Source organism: Neophocaena asiaeorientalis, unplaced genomic scaffold (genome assembly GCF_003031525.2).
Source record: "Neophocaena asiaeorientalis asiaeorientalis breed wild unplaced genomic scaffold, Neophocaena_asiaeorientalis_V1.1 scaffold598, whole genome shotgun sequence".
Lineage (NCBI taxonomy): Eukaryota > Metazoa > Chordata > Mammalia > Artiodactyla > Phocoenidae > Neophocaena > Neophocaena asiaeorientalis.
This window is the reverse complement of record NW_020173036.1, coordinates 1,090,639-1,109,031: the sequence shown is the minus strand read 5'-3', so window position 1 is coordinate 1,109,031 and position 18,393 is coordinate 1,090,639. Positions and strand designations below refer to the sequence as shown.

The following is an 18,393-nucleotide window of genomic DNA, read 5'->3' as shown; positions in this document are numbered from 1 at the left end:
CATTTGGAAGATGTAGACAATGAACACAGAGCAAACACATGGTAAGAACCAAAAACTTGAAACGTTTTTATTACACAGGTGATTAACCACAAACATCAAGCAAAGTCATGGACTGTCTTATCACTGGAAGTATTTTTTTAAATGTGATGCATTCTGTCTTGATGTGCAGGTGGCAAGATCAAATGACTTAGTATAATCCTTTCTGTTGGGTTGGCCAAAAAGTTTGTTTGGGTTTTTCTTTAAGATTGTTAGGGTTTTCCAGTAAGATCTTACGGAAAAACCTGAACGAACTTTTTGGCCAATCCAATAATTTGATGATAGTTACTCACGAAGGGATCTTTTTAAAGCATTTGGTGTTTACCTATATTGAATAAAACATCTTGAATATATATTACCCCATAGACGTTTTTGGTCTACAGGGTCAAAAAATATAAGCATATATGTTGATGTATTGGATAATGTAATTTGTAAAATATCCAAATTCAGGTAGGTTTTTATGTGTCACCCCCCCCCCTTTTTGGTATTTATTATAACAGTGTTTGCAGTAATGAAATTTAGGTAATAATGGAATTAAGCAGAGAAAGAAATAGGAAAGGGCAAGCAAGAGGTATCAGATTAATGAGGGCTAAATGGAAAAAGTAAAGAGAATTCACAGTAAAAGTTAAAAAAATTCCCCTTCAAGAAGTGATTTATCTCTCTGAGAGTGTTGCTAATTGCTGAGATCAGCATTCATTCATTTATTCACTTAAATACTTATTGAGGACCTACTATGTGCCATGTGCAATGCTGGGGATACAGAAGTGGACAGGGGTTTCTGTTTTAGTGATGGGGGCTTACATTCTAATGTTCTTTCACAACCAAGTGTGAAAAGAAATAATGTGATTTCAGGCATGATGTTAAGTGCTGTGACAAAAATGTGTAGTTAAGTCTGAGACAGTGGGCTTAGGTCTGAGACAAGGGGCTACACTGACAGTGAGTGGAGAAAACTTTTTTTGGTGAAATGACATTTGAAGAGATCTAAATGTGAAGAAAAGAAGCCAGTCATTCCTGAGTGGAAATGAATTTATCATATGTTGCCTCCACACAGAAACTTTTGGTGGTTCCCTGTTATTTATATGGTCAAAATCTAAAATCTTTAGTAGGTCTCTCTCTCCCTTGAATGAATAAATCAGTTTGGTCCTCTGTTTTGACCAGACTGATTTATTTGTTTATTTTGCGTTACGCGGGCCTCTCACTGCTGTGGCCTCTCCCGTTGCGGAGCAGAGGCTCAGCGGCCATGGCTCACGGGCCCAGCCGCCCTGTGGCATGTGTGATCTTCCCGGACAGGGAACGAACCTGCGTCCCCTGCATCGGCAGGCGGACTCTCAACCACTGCGCCACCAGGGAAGCCCCAGACTGATTTATTCACTGTTGTCTCACTACTCTCCTTGCCCAGCATGCTCATTTTTGCCTATCTCCATTTCTCTGCCTGGAATAACCTTTCTGTACAAACTTAAATCCTGCCTGGCTTACTACACACAATTCCTCTGAACCCCCGTGTAGCACCTGCCTTCCATACTACCGAGTGTGCACTTGTTTTCTCTTATTTATATATGTTCTTCCTCTCCTCAATTAGAATAGTCTTTGTGGGGCAAGGCCATTTGTTTTAATTTTAACTAGCTATCTTTGCATATCTAGGATTAGAAATGGGTAAGAAGGTATTTCCTACTATATTCTTCAAAAAAACATACATTAAGAAAAGGTAGAAGAAGAGCTATATTTTTCTTTATGTACTCAGGAAAAAGTGAACTTGGAGGAAGGACATTCAAGTGAGAATGGGCAGTTAAGAAGTTGGGAAGTAGTAGAAAAGCAGGAACTACTTTGTGCATGCGCAGTGTGCCCCATTCCTCTTCACCCACCACTCATGTTTGACTTGTTAGTTTTGAGTGACAGGATTGGAATTAGGAAAGAAAAACCTTAATTTTTGTTTTAAGACAATAGTGGCATAACTGAAACTCATATCCAGGTTTTGTTATTTCAAGGCTTCTTCCATAGTATACTAGGCTTTCTCTTGTTCTTGAGCTGGGTCTTTATTAGGGCTCAAACCTGTGTGCCCTGCACTGGCAGGCGGATTCTTAACCACTGCAGCACCAGGCAAGCTTCTTGAGCTGGGTCTTGAAGCAAGGACTGACCATGGATGGAAGAGAGATTTTGTAAATGTGAGGAGGAAGAAAGTGAAGATGTAAGAAGGAAGGTCAAAGTGTAGATGATTTGTTTTATTTTGAAAATAGCATTGGCATTGGAACAGTATATGGAATGGTTCAAATGCTAGGCTAGGGGTTTGTATTTCCTGTGCTCTCTGTCCTGCTGTCATGGTTTTGTTTCACTTTTTCTCCAGCTGGTATATGTATATATTCCTTTTAGTGCTTTACCAATATTGCTGTCTATTCTTATATATTCCTTGCTGTCTGACAAGGATGTTAGTCCAACCAGTAGTGTGGTGTTAATGCTTCTGAAACAGATTTTATCATGTCATATTTCTTTCCAAGTAGTCAAGCATTCTTGCATTCTTCTCTTCGTCCAGAGTAAGTTCTGCATGTGTTGATTCACATTCAAAATCTTCTAAAATCTAGTCAGTCTGTAATTTGATCCATATAGCAGTCCTGAAGTACATGAGAAAAGAGAAGTCCTGAGAGATTAAGTGAATTTCTCAGTTAAATGAATAATGAGAGGTAAAGGGATATTTTCTGAGTTGGTCAGTGCCTACTCTGTCTTACTTTGTTTATTATTTTGGCAATATAATCTTCGAGTATAAGAGAAGAAAGCATAAAACATGAATATTTCCCATTATTCATCATCCCCCACCTTCCCAGGACTAAACCCTATTAAGAATTCAATGTACATCTTCCACTGTCCTTTCTGTACCTTTTTTTTTTTTTCTTTCTGTACCTTTACAAGTGTGTGTGCATGCATGTGTGTCTGTGTTCTAACAAATGGAATCTTTGAATTTTTCTCACCTGTCTTGGAGAAGCTTGCATATTAGTGGTCTACATTGTTTTAAAATTTATTTTAAAGATATATATATATTTAATAAATTAATTTGTTTATATTATTTTTGGCTGTGTCGGGTCTTTGGTGCTGTGCGTAGGCTTTCTCTAATTGCGACGAGCTGGGGCTACTCCTCGTTGTGGTGTGCGGGCTTCCCATTGTCGTGGCTTCTCTTGTTGCGGAGCACGGGCTCCAGGCGCACAGGCTTCAGTAGTTGTGGCACGTGGGCTCAGTAGTTGTGGTTTGCGGGCTCTAGAGCCCAGGCTCAGTAGTTGTGGCACATGGGCCCAGCTGCTCCGCAGCAAGTGGGATCCTCCCGGACCAGGGCTCGAACCAGTGTCCCCTGCATTGGTAGGCAGATTCCTAACCACTGCGCCACCAGGGAAGCCCGGTCTACATTTTTTAAATGCCAATGTACTATTTTACAACATGGCTATTCCCTAAATTACTTACCCAGTGACTATTAATATGTTAATTGGTTTTGGTTTTGGTGTGCAGTATGGCAATGAAATCCTTGTATGTAATCTTTATTTACATTTGTTGCTGTTGCTTTAGTTTAATGTCTTGTTTTTTTCATTGCGAATATAAATTCCTTGATAGCACGAATTAATATTCTCATACCTTTTTGTAATTCCCTTTAGGATCTAGCTCACAGAACTGAGCAAATGTACTAACATATAACAAAGCAAAAATATTTGCAGATACTTGGAGCTGTTACTGTGTCACGTTTCTATCACTGATATATTCATTAACATATTAACTGCCATTAGCTAAGTTAACCCTTTGATTTGCACTACCATAATATTTTGTTGATTTTGATGTTCAATTTCCACATGCTTCTGTTCCTTCAATTTTTTTCTCCAAAATTGAAGTGGCTTCATTGATTTTTCTGCTTATAAGAATAACATATGCTCATTACATTTAATTCAACCACTGTCAAAAAATTCAAACAAAATCTTCAACCTCACAGCAATATCTGTATCGGAAGTTACAAAAATGGCATTTTATTATATGTCTTTCTTGGCCATCTTCTCTTTTCTCCACTTAGTATCAAGAACGTTGTTTCTAATGGCTATGTAATCTATTATATGGCTATTCCATAATTCATTTAATCAGACCCCTTTTGCTAGGCTCTTAAAATGTTTCTAATTTTAAAAATCAAAAACACCATTTGTTAAACTTTATTGTTCATTTGTCTTTGTGTACTTACTTGTTTCCTCAAGTTCCTAGAAGTAGAATTCCTTAGTCAAACTGTCAAGTTTATTTAATGGTTAAGTCATGGGTTGTGCAAACCTGATCTTCTGTGTATGAGGGAAAAATAAGAGAAATAAACCATTTTCCTCGTGATGCTTAGGGTTCATTTGAGGAGATAATAGTCACCTTCGGAACTTCAAAAGAACAGTTAAAAAGTACTTAACAGAGTCAACTTTATTAAGTAGTAAAACATAATATAAAATGTTGGGAGGTTATAAGAGAATTCTGTTATCAGAAGTAGGTATAGTTATTTGGTCAAAACTTCATGGAGGAAAGGATTTAGGATGGAAAGGACAAAATGCAGAACTGAATTTATCCAATTAAAAATAAGCATTTTTCCAATAATCTAAGAATTTAGATGTCCGTTAATTGAAATACCAAGAATAAATTTGCAGAAAGAATTTGAAGTAAATTACTTGTTAAATTTAAAAGTCTTCCTGTGGCTTTCATCATAAATAGTTACTTTAAGTTAAAATAAATAACCAAACATTTTAATTTGTTCAGTTTGAAGCTCACCTATTTCAAAAGAGAAGCACTAGCCGCAGGAAATATCTGTGCACTTAGTGTTCAAAGCACCATTGCACTATCAGTGGTGAAGTCAGGTTTGATTTGGCTTTTGAGAATTGGTCCATGCTTAGTCATGGTGTGGTTCTATCATGGTTCCCTCTGGTGGCTTTTTAATCAGATGACTAGGGTCACGGAGAGCATTAACATCGGCATACTTTCCCTTCACTCACTTTCACAGTGGCAGGTAATTGTTGAGTTTATTTTGGCTTTTTATTTTAAATACTCTTCACGTGCATGACATGATGCCAGAATAAGTGGTTAGTAATGATGTTATGGACAGAGGAAAATAGATGACTAGTATCTAGAATTCTGAAAATTTGCCTTGCTACACCTACTGTTCTGCTGGGTCCCTGAAGAAATAAGCACTGAGGCTATTGCGGGGGGCGCGGAGTAGGGGGTCTTCGTTTTAACTAGGCTCTTCTAGCTCCTACAGCTTTGGCCACCAGATCTACTTTGGTGAGCTAGACGAGACCAAAAGCTGCAGAGGCTTATAGCCTAGCACAGTGAAAAGCCCAAGTAAGTTTTCCTCCTGGAGGAGAGGAGCACATAGGAAAAAACAGAAGAATAGCTCAAAACACCTTAGAAGGAAAGCAGTTCCAACAAAGAAGATAATCCAAGGAGAGGCTAAGAAGACCTTCTCCTCCAGAGCTCAGACAAGTTTTGTCCTGGGGTGCGTCTTGACCACCCTTGCTCGTTAAGTCCAGGGCCCCCTGTGCCAGTGTTCTTCTCTGCTCTCTTTTCTTAGTTTGGTACATTCAACAAATATTAAATATTTATTTAAGCATTCTTGTGTACCTGTATACAGGCCCAGGTACATAGTGGATAAAATAGAAAAAAATCCTTATCCCTTTGGAGCTCATATTTTCCCTTCTGTAAATCCCCCCCCAAGGCATATATTACCCCCAGCTCTACTCCTGTCACCAAAATTCCACCTCTGCTACAGGGATATAATTGGGTATTTTTTGGTGTTCATTTTGTTCTTGACCCATGTAGTTTCTTCTTTTGGTTGGTTGTGTGATGTAAATTTAAAGATAGACTGAGGAAAGCCTGGAGTTCCTGCCAAAGGATAATATGGGTGGACAACAGAGATGTTTAGGTTAAACACAGGCAATTTATATGTTTTTGAAAACAGATTGGAAATATAGTTATGGAGAGGATAAAAATAAGGGAGATTACTGAAGGAAAGGCAGTAGACGGCTGCTTTGAATATCTGCTGTGTGCAGAGCTTTTTTAGATGTTACGGGGGATGAATGTCAACTAAAAATATTAAAAGATGGTTAGTACTGAAATAATTGGAACTAGCATAATAAAGTGGAAGGGGTGTTAGACTAGAAATCTGCTAACCAGATTTCCTAATAAGTACCCTGAAGAAGTCAGCCTTTCTGGCCTTCAGTTCCTTTGTCTGTGGAATGGGAATAAAACTGGATCAGTGAGTGGTTCACAACACTGTACGTTAAAAACTTCTGGGAGGCTTTTACAATTCAGTTTTTGGAGGGTTGAGCTTGGGCCTGTTTTCAGAAGCTTCCACTGATATTATTTAAAAGCTCCCCAGGTCTAGGTTGAGAACTGCTGCACAGGATCAAAGGCATTTCCAATTATGACGTCTTAACATTTTATGAAATAAGCATAGCATGAACAACTATAGCTGTGGAAATATATGCAAATAGGATTGTTGAAATGATTAATGTTAATTAAGATATTATTATTAAGAAATCAACAGGCTGGTGTAACAAAGGGGGTAACACCATTCTTTTTGCCATTAACTTCTTTCATTCCTGTCTTATTTTCCTGCATGGTTGGTTGTTGTTTTTTTTTGCGGTACGCGGGCCTCTCACTGCCGCGGCCTCTCCTGTTGCGGAGCACAGGCTCCGGGCGCGCAGGCTCAGCGGCCATGGCTCATGAGCCCAGCTGCTCCGCGTCGCGTGGGATCCTCCCAGACGGGGACACAAATCCGTGTCCCCCGCATCGGGAGGCGGACTCTGAACCACTGCGCCACCAGGGAAGCCCTCCTGCATGTTTCTTATAAAGAGTGTTAAATGTTTTTCTGCAGTTTTTTCTTAATAAATGTTGCCTAATAAGCAGCTTTGAATTTCCACACAGTTTCAGTTGCTGTTTCTTATCACTGGAAAACTCCTTAGTTTGTTAATCCAGGGACTAATGAATGAGAGTAAGCAATGGGGCCTGGAAAATCTCCTCATCCTCAGCAACACTGACACTTTAGACCATTAGTGTGATGAGGACTTTCATAATGGTGGTGAATATTCCTTATTATTTCCAAAAGGATAACTTTGAGGACATTGTCTATTTATATTTTCCCATCATTCCTTTACATAATTAAGAACTGAGGTAATATAGTTTTATTGAGAAACTTTTTTAAAGATAGTCATAAGATCTCAGAGTTGGAGGAAAGAATAAAAGTTATCTGATGGTTGAATTCTTTATTCACTACCCTACAGAAATGGTTGTCTAAACTGTATTTGAACCTCTCAGTTATCTGGCAACTAGCTCTCAAGAAAGCTTATTCCATCTTTGGAAAGCTCTGATTATTAGAAGGTTATTTTCTTATGTTGAGAGGACTAAAGTCTCACTCTCTGGAGTCCCTTGGGACCATAATACACTCTGTTTCTGCTTCATGTTGAAAAGTTCTTCAGTTGACTTTTCACATCTTAATTCTTCTCCAGCTAATTACATCCGTTCTCTGGCTGTTTTGTATAGCTTTGTTTTGAGACACTTAATCTTGTTTATTCATATCTAAAGTTATCTGATGGTTGAATTCTTTATTCACTACCCTACAGAAATGGTTGTCTAAACTGTATTTGAACCTCTCAGTTATCTGGCAACTAGCTCTCAAGAAAGCTTATTCCATCTTTGGAAAGCTCTGATTATTAGAAGGTTATTTTCTTATGTTGAGAGGACTAAAGTCTCACTCTCTGGAGTCCCTTGGGACCATAATACACTCTGTTTCTGCTTCATGTTGAAAAGTTCTTCAGTTGACTTTTCACATCTTAATTCTTCTCCAGCTAATTACATCCGTTCTCTGGCTGTTTTGTATAGCTTTGTTTTGAGACACTTTATCTTGTTTATTCATATCACTTTTTTCTTTTTTTTTTTTGCGGTACGTGGGCCGGCCTCTCACCATTGTGGCCTCTCCCGTTGTGGAGCGCAGGCTCAGCGGCCATGGCTCACGGGCCCAGCCGCTCCTCGGCATGTGGGATCTTCCCGGACCGGGGCACGAACCCGTGTCCCCTGCATCGGCAGGCGGACTCTCAACCACTGCGCCACCAGGGAAGCCCTATTCATACCACTTTTGAAATGTGTTAGCACACAACAGTGTGTGTTTTGGAGGAGAGGGGTTTGCTTTTAAAACCAGCCTTCAATAAGAGATTTCTCAACTTTGCTCATACTGTATTCTGTAAGTTAATTTTGTATCACATAAATTGATCTCAGTCATGCCACACTATAACCCTTACTTTTGACTAGTAAGTTTTTCAATTTGTCAGATTTTTTGCTTATAACCTAGTTATTTGTAAATTGGACTTCTTAGATGTAGCTGTAGGAGTTCATATTTATTCCTTCACACTAAATTTTATCTGGTATATCAATATTTTTGAATCTTAATCCAGTGAATTCACCATCCTTTTAAAAAGCTTGGGATATTGTACAGAATTGATAATCATATCCTTTGTTATACACATGTCCACGTGGTTGGCAACCATGTCAAATAGGCAAAGTCATTTTTAGATAGTATATACAAAGCTAAGGCCCAGACCTATGTGCTGTAGATACTCGAGGCCTGTCCCCTGCTACTAGAAAGTTCCCTCCGAGTAACGCTGGCATGTATTTACTTAAAGATCTGCTTTCTAAATCTTCTGTAAACCTCGAACACTCTTTTCTTGGCTTTCCCTAAGGTTAGTGTGCTTCCTCTCACTTTTTAGATCCATTTTAAATGTATCCTCTTCGGAAAGGGCTTCTCTGGCTACCTCATCCCAAGTAGCCTCTCACAGTAATGGGAGCATTACTGTTTTATTAGATCACTTAACTTTGTTCAGCGACACAAGTATGGTTTATTATTTGCTTCCCTTCTTCTAGAATGTCAGCTCCATGAGGTTGGAGACTGTATCTTTTGTCACTTGGTGCTATGTCCCAAGCACCTGGCATAGTGCTTGGCACAAGTTAGGTACTCAGCTGTCAGTTGAAGGCTGACAATGTTTACTGCTGCAATGTTTTGTTGTAGTTTTACTTTGTGCATAATTTGTGTAACAAAAACAAAAGGAATATTTACTATACCTTTTTGAATTATTGTATTCACTTTCACCAACTTTCCAGAGATTCTGTGACATTCCAGTGATGGGATAGCATACCTCTAGTTGGAAAATCTCTGCTTTGCTCTGATCACCTTTAATCACATCTGTAATTATCTTTACATCTAGCCCATTTTTTTCTGTTCAGTATGCTTCCAAAAGGATTTCATGAAAGATCTTATCAGTTGCCCAGATACATGTAAAAGTGGACAGAATTTTAGAAATTTTTGTCTTAGATATGAGAAAAGCCTCTAATTGGGTAAATAATATCTAATTGGAATTTCAAGTAGAAGGATCCTAGTAGATTCCTTATTGAAATAAATATCTACTTGGTGTTTATTTTATTTCCCTGACATATGCTTATCAAAGTGGGGCTAGATACTTATTCTTTGTGAAGTTATATTGGGTTTTAATAAATTATCTCTTTACTAGTTCACCTGGAGTCTTGTCTGGAATCTATATCAAGATTACCAGTCTATTGTTTGAGGACTCCATCTTTATTTGAAAATTAGAATGTTATTCAAAGAATATTGACTATAATTCAGCAGTTTGATTTGCTCGCTCTTCTGATTTTAGTTTAGTTTATTTATTTATATTTGGCTGTGTTGGGTCTTCGTTGCTGTGTGCAGGCTTTCTCTAGTTGCGACGAGCGGGGGCTACTCTTCATTGTGGTGCGTGGGCTTCTCATTGTGGTGGCTTCTCTAGTTGTGGAGCACGGGCTCTAGGTGCGGAGGCTTCAGTAGTTGTGGCCCGCAGGCTCAGTAGTTGTGGCTCGCGGGTTCTAGAGCCCAGGGTCAGTAGTTGTGGCACATGGGCTTAGTTGCTCCGTGGCATGTGGGATCATCCCGGACCAGGGGTCGAACCCGTGTCCCCTGCATTGGCAGGCAAATTCTTAACCACTGCACCACCAGGGAAGCCCTACTTTGATTTTAAATTAACTTTGTCTTTCTGTGTTAAAGGGCCAAGTGAAATATGTTTTGAGATAAAAGCTAGAAGCTCTTCTCAGATTCTGACAGGCTTTTCCTTGTCCATGTGTTCTTAAGTACACAAGTGATCATGGTTCCCATCTGTTGGTAGACAGAATTCATGCGGGTTATTCCATGCAGGCACCAAGTTTTATACCTGTCTGTGAAATTTTGTAATTTGAAAGTCCATAAATAAACATCTGTATGACTTAATCATTATTCTGAAGAGAATTGTGGTTGTTAATGAATTTTTGAAAAAGTATATTTTCTGTTTTAATAATATGTGTGTTTTTTCTCCCCCCACCCAGAGAATGGATCTTGGAGAATGTCTGAAAGTCCATGACCTGGCTTTAAGAGCAGATTATGAAATTGCATCCAAAGAACAAGATTTTTTCTTTGAACTCGATGTATGTCATTTTGCTTCAAGTTAGATTATCTTTTGCAGTAAAATATTTTGAATATGGATTCATATCTCTTAATGGGAAAAGGCTCTTAGCAAATCATCTTTTTTGTGATTATATGAAGGGTAGTACTAAATTAAGATTATGTACTTTCTTGACTAACAATCGTTTTTAAAAATAGGTGAAACTGGGTATTTTAAGAAAATGTGTGAAAGTTGTGCACGTCATATATTCTTTTGAAAATTAAGCATATTCTTCCCAATTCAGGTGGTTGTGATTAAGGAACTACCATCTTAAGCAAATGTAAACAACTAATTTCTAGTGTATATAAAGCCCTTTAGTTACTGAATTTTTACATTCGTTTTTGTATTTGTAAATACATATGTAGAGAGAGGGAGGATATTAAGGACAATGTTGTTTTTTATGTAAAACTAATAGAAGAAGTATTAGAGGAAACAGAAGGTACAATTTAGGTATCTAAAGGGCTCAAACTCTTGACTTTTTTTTTTTATACAAACCTGAGAATAATTGGGACTTTTTTTTTTTAATAGAAAACGTACCAATCAGCGTTACGTAAAACATACTGATGACCATAAACCTTATATGTTTTATCAGTGAGGTAGTAGAGGTTTCATTTGGTTTGGGAGATAAAGTAGTAAATAGCCCCCCCCCCACCCCGATCTACTTTTTTGAACTTCCAGGAATTTCTGCTAACGGAAATGAAGTCATCAATGTAAACATAATTTAATATGGGGCTGGAGCAGTCAGGGAAACACCTTAAAGTGATTGTGTTATGATTTAATCTACACTGGGCATAAAATACAGCAGAAATTCACCACCATGTAGATGTAGGGGTATGGTGTTTTCAATCTTTTTCTCTTATGGTATGGTAATACATTGTTTTTACATATCAAGTATCTACAGATTAAATTTCTAGAAACAATAACTGAGTCAAAGGCCAGTTTTGCCTGGTTGCCCTCCATGAGAATTACCAATTTATACTCCCACCAGTATGTATGAAGTTATCTATTTCCCATAGGCCACATAGTGTGCTGTCAAGATTTCTATGTAGCTTTGATAGATGAAATGTGAAATATAGTGTAATTTTAATTGGCATTTCTCTTATGAGTGAGTTTGAAAAAATTTTATAGATTTAAGATCTGTTTTTATCTCCCTTTCATTGAACTGTCAGTGTACATTTTGCAGGGGGTGGGTGCTATTTGCTAATCTTGGATGTTAGTATTTTTCTAATTGATTTGCACTGACTCTTTACAGATAACAAAAATTAGTCCCTTTTCTCAGATAATACATTGCAATTTTTTCCTATTTCTTTTTTGGTAGTTGTGAGTCTTGCAAAATGTTTGTATAGTTGTCCAATTTATTAATCTTTTAAAAATCTATTCGATTAATTCAAAAGGTCTTCCCTATCCTGATGTGATGAGAATTCTATCTCATGATTTCTTCTGGAATTTTTATGGCTTTGTTTTATATATTTAAATCTGTGATCCAACTTAAATTTATTCTGTTATAAGGAACTGAGGTATAGATCTCCCTTTTTCCAGATAGCTGCTTAGTTGACCCAGCACTATTTATGGATTAGTTCATCTTTTTTTAAAGATAAAATTTAAACTAAAAGAATTAAATAGCTGTTTGTTTCTCATCACAGATAAAAGGTTTTATTTTGCATTTTCATGAAATTCATGGGTTAACCATTTTTAGAATTTGGTATGTGTTGAATAAATTTTTATTTTTAAACATTTGTGTTTTGAATTAGTTGTATTTCTCTACAGTAAGATATGAAAGTCTAAATCGGTTGGTTTGGGAATAAATCTTTAAAGTTTACTTTTAAATGAATTATTTAATTATAGATATATTAATATATGCCCGATGAGTGTCTTTTATATAAATATTGACCTGGATTTTTGCAGTGTAGACACTTTTAAAATTCTCAGTGGTTTATTCTTTGAGAAAAGGGCAAGTTTTTCTGCTTGTAACATTTTCATTGTGAAAAATTTGAAAACAGATTATTAAAAATTATCTGTATATTCAGAAATAATTACTGTTAACATTTAATGTATGCTCTTCCATTTTTTCTATGCTACTTTATTTTACAAAAATGAGATCTTGCTGCATTTAACGTTTTGTAACTTTTTATTTACAAATAAATCATGACCATTTTCTTATATCCTTAACGTGTTCTACTAACACCTTTTTTAAATGGCTGAGGATTAAATTTTCCAAGTGTTACCTGGATATTTAGGGTATTTACAACTTTTCACCATTAAAAATAACTGTGAAGAACATCTTTGAATATTAATTCCTCCATATACCTCTGATTACTTTTTTAAAAAATTTTATTTATTTATTTATGGCTGTGTTGGGTCTTCGTTTCTGTGCGAGGGCTTTCTCTAGTTGTGGCAAGCGGGGGCCACTCTTCATTGCAGTGCGCGGGCCTCTCACTATAGCGGCCTCTCCCGTTGCGGAGCACAGGCTCCGGACGCGCAGGCTCAGCGGCCATGGCTAACGGGGCTAGTTGCTCCGCGGCATGTGGGATCCTCCCAGACCAGGGCTCCAACCCGTGTCCCCTGCATTGGCAGGCAAATTCTCAACCACTGCGCCACCAGGGAAGCCCTGATTACTTTCTTAAAACAGATTTCTACAAGTAAAATTACTAAGTCAGGGGTCATTTTTAAAGCTTTTGATAACGATTACCATGGTGCCTTTTTATAAAGGCTGTGCTAGTTTGTGCTTCCTTCAGCAGAGCATGAGAGTGGCAGTTTCCTTATAGCCTTACCTTCCCTGGGAATTATTTATGTCTATTCTTTGTCAATTTGATAGATGATGAATAGGTTTTCAATTTGTAACTGAACCCAGTTTTATTTTTTTATTCCCATGGTAGCATTTTAAATAATAAAAGTGTAATTTGTGAGTAAAGATATTTATGAATAAGGTTGATTTTTCTTGCAGTAATTGTCTTTTAATTAAACTTTGTAGGCTATGGATCATCTGCAGTCATTCATTGCAGATTGTGATCGAAGAACAGAAGTGGCTAAGAAAAGATTAGCAGAAACTCAGGAAGAGATCAGTGCTGAAGTTGCAGCAAAGGTAAGATTTTCAATCATTTCATTAATACAAAGTATAGTTTTACCTCACTACTTTTGTTTTAACTTTTTATTTTGAAATAATTACATTCATAGGAGATTGCAAAGACATATATAGGGAAATTTTACATACTCTTCCTTTAGCCTCCCTAGGTTAACATCGTACACAACTACAGTACAGTATCATAAGCCAATAAATTGGTATTGGGCCAATCCTTACATTTAATTCCGATTTCACCAGTTAGGCATATGTGTGTATAGCTCTATGCAGTTTCATCACGTGTTCCTTGGGTAACTACCACCATAATTAAGTTACTTAACTGTGTAGCATCACCACATACTCCCTTGTGTTACCCCTTTAGAGCCACACCCATTCCCCACTAGGCCCTGGCCACCACTAATGTATTTTCCATCTCTATAATTATGTAATATCATTGAATATTATGTAAGTGGAATCATGCAGTATGTATCCTTTTGAGACTGGCTTTTTTCACTCAACACAGCTTCCTTAATATTCATACAGGTTGTTCATCAGTAGTTCATTCCTTAAATTTTTGAGTATTCCTTGGTATGTATATACCACAGGTTAACCGTTCACATATTGAAGGACATTTGGGAAGGACATTGCGGTTATTGGCTAATACCAATAAAGCTGCAGTAAATCTTTACGTACAGATTTTTGTGTGGACATACGTTTTCATTTCCGTGGGATAAACGCCCAAGGATACAGTTATTGGATCATTAAGTAAATATATTTTTAGTTTTGAAAGCAAGTGCCAAACTTTTTTCTAGAGTGGCTGTACCATTTTTCATTCCTGCCAGCAGTGTGTTAGTAATCCAGTTTCTCCACATCCATGCCAGCGTTTGATGGTGTCACTATGTTTCTTTCTTTTTCTTTTTTTTTTTTGGCCGTGCGGTGTGGCATGTGGGATTTTAGTTCCCCGACCGGGGATCAAACCCGTGCCCCCTGCATTGGGAGTGTGGAGTGTCTTAACCACTGGACAGCCAGGGAAGTGCCACTGTGTTTCATTTTAATCATTCTGAAAGGTGTGTGGTGATATCTCACTGCAGTTTCAGTTTGCATTTCCCTAATGACTAATGATGCTGAACACTTTTTTCACGTGCTTATTTGCCAACTGTATAACCTCTTCAGTGAAATGTTTGTGTATGTCTTATGCCCATTTTCCAAATGGATTGCTCATTATTTTAATGTTGAGTTTTGAGTATTCTTCAGATGTTTTACTCTACTCACTACCTTTTAAAAATGTTTTGTTGTCTACTTATATGCAAAAAGTAAATAGAAAAGTATAGTGAACCCCAATGGATTCGAATCCATCAGTCTTGTGTTATTGTTTCATTATTTTAAAAGCAAATTCTAGACGTCATATCATTTCACCTCTTAAACATAACCACAAAATTACATCCATAAAGGTAACAATTTAAAAAAATTATCCAATATCTAGAATGTGTTCATTTTTCCTGTGTAGAGTTGGTTTGTTGAATCAGAATTCAAAGTCCACATACTGACTTTTGTTGGTTTGATTGGCACATTTTATGAAATGTATAGTCTGGCACATTTTATGAAAACGCAGAATGGAGACAAAGTTACTCAGTAGAGTTTAGGTGACGTGATTAAATATAGTGCTCATATATGTGTGTACAAAGGGAAATGGATTCCTTTGTTTGAAGAGAGGGTTACCTTTAACCAACTTTTTCTGGAAAGTTCCCTTAAGATGGGGACTGTAAAGATGGGCATCCTAAAGTACAAGGAATCTCATTTCTCATGGTTGAAAGAGATCCACAGGTGTTGGCTAGACCCCAGCTGTATTGATTTATACAGTATTGTATTGGTTATATATCACCACAGAAATGCTGTTTAACAGACTACCTCAAAACTTAAAACATTAAATATTTATGTAGTCCATGAGTCTGCAATCAGTGACTTAGGCTGAACTTGACTGGGCAGTCATTCCTGTCTCAGCTGGGCTCACTCACATGTCTTCCAGTCGGCTAGAGGCTGCTGAACTATGGCCTAGAAAGCTAGCCTGGCCATGTTCCCATGGTGGTAGCAGAGGTGCAGAAGTATCCAGCCCAGTCATACAAGCATTTTTTAAGCTTTCCCCTATGTCATATCTGCTACCGTCCTGTTAACCAAAGCCAGTTACATGGCCAGGTTCAGAGTCAGCATATGATGGTACTCAGTTACGTAGCAAAGGGCACAGATGCCGGAAGGGTGAAGAGTTTTGGTCGTTAATGCAGTCATTCTGTGGCAGGTATTTACAGAAGATAACATTTTGTTAAAAGTGGTAGGATAATGATAACAGAGTTGGGGATTTCTTTGAGGGACAAATATATTGGATTGAGGTAAATTTAAGAAGGAAAGATTACTGGCACACTACTTTGTTGGGACTGGATGTCCATTTCAAATCAAAACCTTCTTTGCAGAACTTGCCTGGTAGTCCAGTGGTTAAGAATCCTTCTTCCAATGCGGGGGACACGGGTTTGATCCCTGGTGAGGGAACTAAGATCCCACATGCCATGGGGCAACTAAGCCCACGCGCTGCAATGACTGAGCCCGCACTCCACAACTAAGACCCAGTGCAGCCAAAGGCAAAAACAAAAACTTCTTTACTAATATTATTGGCCACACAGGCTGAGTACTTATTTTGTAGCCAAAGTAAAGACTGTGTTTATGTTATCATATGCTGTTAAAACAATAAGAATGAACTAGATTCCCACGATGATGGTGGTGGTGAGGAGGAGGCATATCAAAACGCAAGGCAAGAATTAATCCTAATGGAAAGACATGGACTAAGAGAGAAGGGTGCCGTGCTTGTCTACTGAATATCAGTAATGTGCTGCGCGCATGTATAGGCACGTTTTCTCGTTTCTCACAATTTTGTGAGATTATCCGTACTTCTCAGATGAGGAAGTAGATTCAGGTTACGTAATATGGCCAAAATTGCATGGCTGTTAATTGGTTTGGCAGTTGGACTCTAAAGCCATATCTTTGCTTTAAAGAACATCCTCCAGTTCATTTCTTTTACTCGTGTTTGAGCGTATGCTATTTCTTGGGCATTGGAAATACAAAAATGGTATATAGATATCTTTAAAGTGGTGTGATATATATAAAAGTAATGGTCATAGAAGATACGAAGATGGCACAAAGGAGGGTATTGCCCTCTCTGCTTAAGTGTCTTAAGTGAGGGTAAGGTGTGGTGATTGATTGCTTCACATAATAGACTCGAGTTGAATCTTACTGAATAGACAGACATACACTAGGCAGGTAAGGGAGGTAATGGACGACATCACAGGAAGAGGGAGCAGTACGTGCGAAGTCACGGGGGAAGAAAACAACAGGGTAAGTTTGGGAAACTAAATAAAAGTGTAGATTTGTTGTGAAGTTGGAGAACAGAAAGAGATAGTTTGGAAAGGTACAAAGAGCCAAATTGTGTACAAAAATGTATTTTATACTTGGACTGCACTGCCAGAGCAGAGGTTGAGAAGTAATAGTTACATTGAGATCAGTTGTACCCCTGAATTCACTGAAGTAAAGGCAGGCAGGCTCAAAACATCTTGATGTCCCACCAGTTCATTTATGATATGCTCAGAAAGCACTAGTTATACTCCTATTGCCTTAGATAATTTATGTCTTTTTATGCAATATTTTGAACTTTGGTACATTCTGCTTTTTATTCATGATCTTTTCTGATTCTCTCCAGGCAGAACGTGTTCATGAGTTAAATGAAGAAATCGGTAAACTGTTGGCTAAGGTGGAACAGCTAGGAGCTGAAGGGAATGTGGAGGAATCCCAGAAAGTAATGGATGAAGTAGAGAAAGCACGGGCAAAGAAAAGAGAAGCAGAGGTAACTAAATTCTTTATGGTAGTTTATAGAGCCTTAGTGTCTGTACTTCCTAAAGAACATATATTTGACTAGAAATTATTGAAAAATTATTACTATTAAAGGAAATTTAAACCAGTTTAAAAATATTTAACTAGTTTGTATCATACTAATGGGTTGTATATCAAAATTAGTGGTTGTTTTGGAATTTAGAGTCATTGATCCTGTTGAAATTTATAACTAGTAAATGAAATTAACTAAACTAGCTAGTCATACACAGCAGTCTCACACACAATCCACACACGTGCAGTCTTCATATACATGGTCACTATGATACCCTACCCCCTACTCCATGGCCCATGCAACTATAGTATTCTCCCTTCTTACTTAGTACAGTCTGCTAACACATTGGGAGCCTCCTCTCATTCTTCCTCCACAGCACAGATCAAAATCTGATATCTTACAGACAAAGTTCTATTTTGTTTGGTCCCCCTGATATTTTTTAGAAAATCGAATGCCTTTGGATGAAAGTGTACTCTCCCCTTTACCATAGTCTCCATTGTTCCTAACTGTATCACACCTGGGTTTAATTTTTTCTTACTATCTAGCCTTTTAAGGCAGAAGCTCAGATAATTGGTTTATTTTTTAATTTTATTGAAGTATAGTTTATTTACAATGTGTTAATTTCTGCTCTGTAGCAAAGTGACTCAGTTACACGTATGTATTGTTTTCTATTCTGTTTTATCACAGGATATTGAATACAGTTCCCTGTGCTCTACAGTAGGACCTTGTTGTTTATGCATCCTACGTATACTAGTTTGCACTTGCTAATCCCAAGCTCCCAATCCTCCCTCCCCACACCCCTTAGATCATTGATTTTAGACCATTTAATGCTGTAAGTTTTCTTCTAAGCACGATGGTAGCTTAGAAGGTAT

The 18,393-nt window shown here is 37.6% G+C and overlaps 1 protein-coding gene across 1 annotated transcript in view; it reads left to right on the top strand.

Annotated features, from left to right (window-relative positions):
- The window catches only part of LUC7L2 (LUC7 like 2, pre-mRNA splicing factor), a 56,994-nt gene that overhangs the window by 22,926 nt on the left and 15,675 nt on the right, over window positions 1-18,393 (top strand). Inside the window, 3 exon segments of the mRNA XM_024742487.1 lie at window positions 10,423-10,521; window positions 13,510-13,620; window positions 17,339-17,482. Of these exon segments, the coding sequence (XP_024598255.1) occupies window positions 10,423-10,521; window positions 13,510-13,620; window positions 17,339-17,482 (354 nt within the window).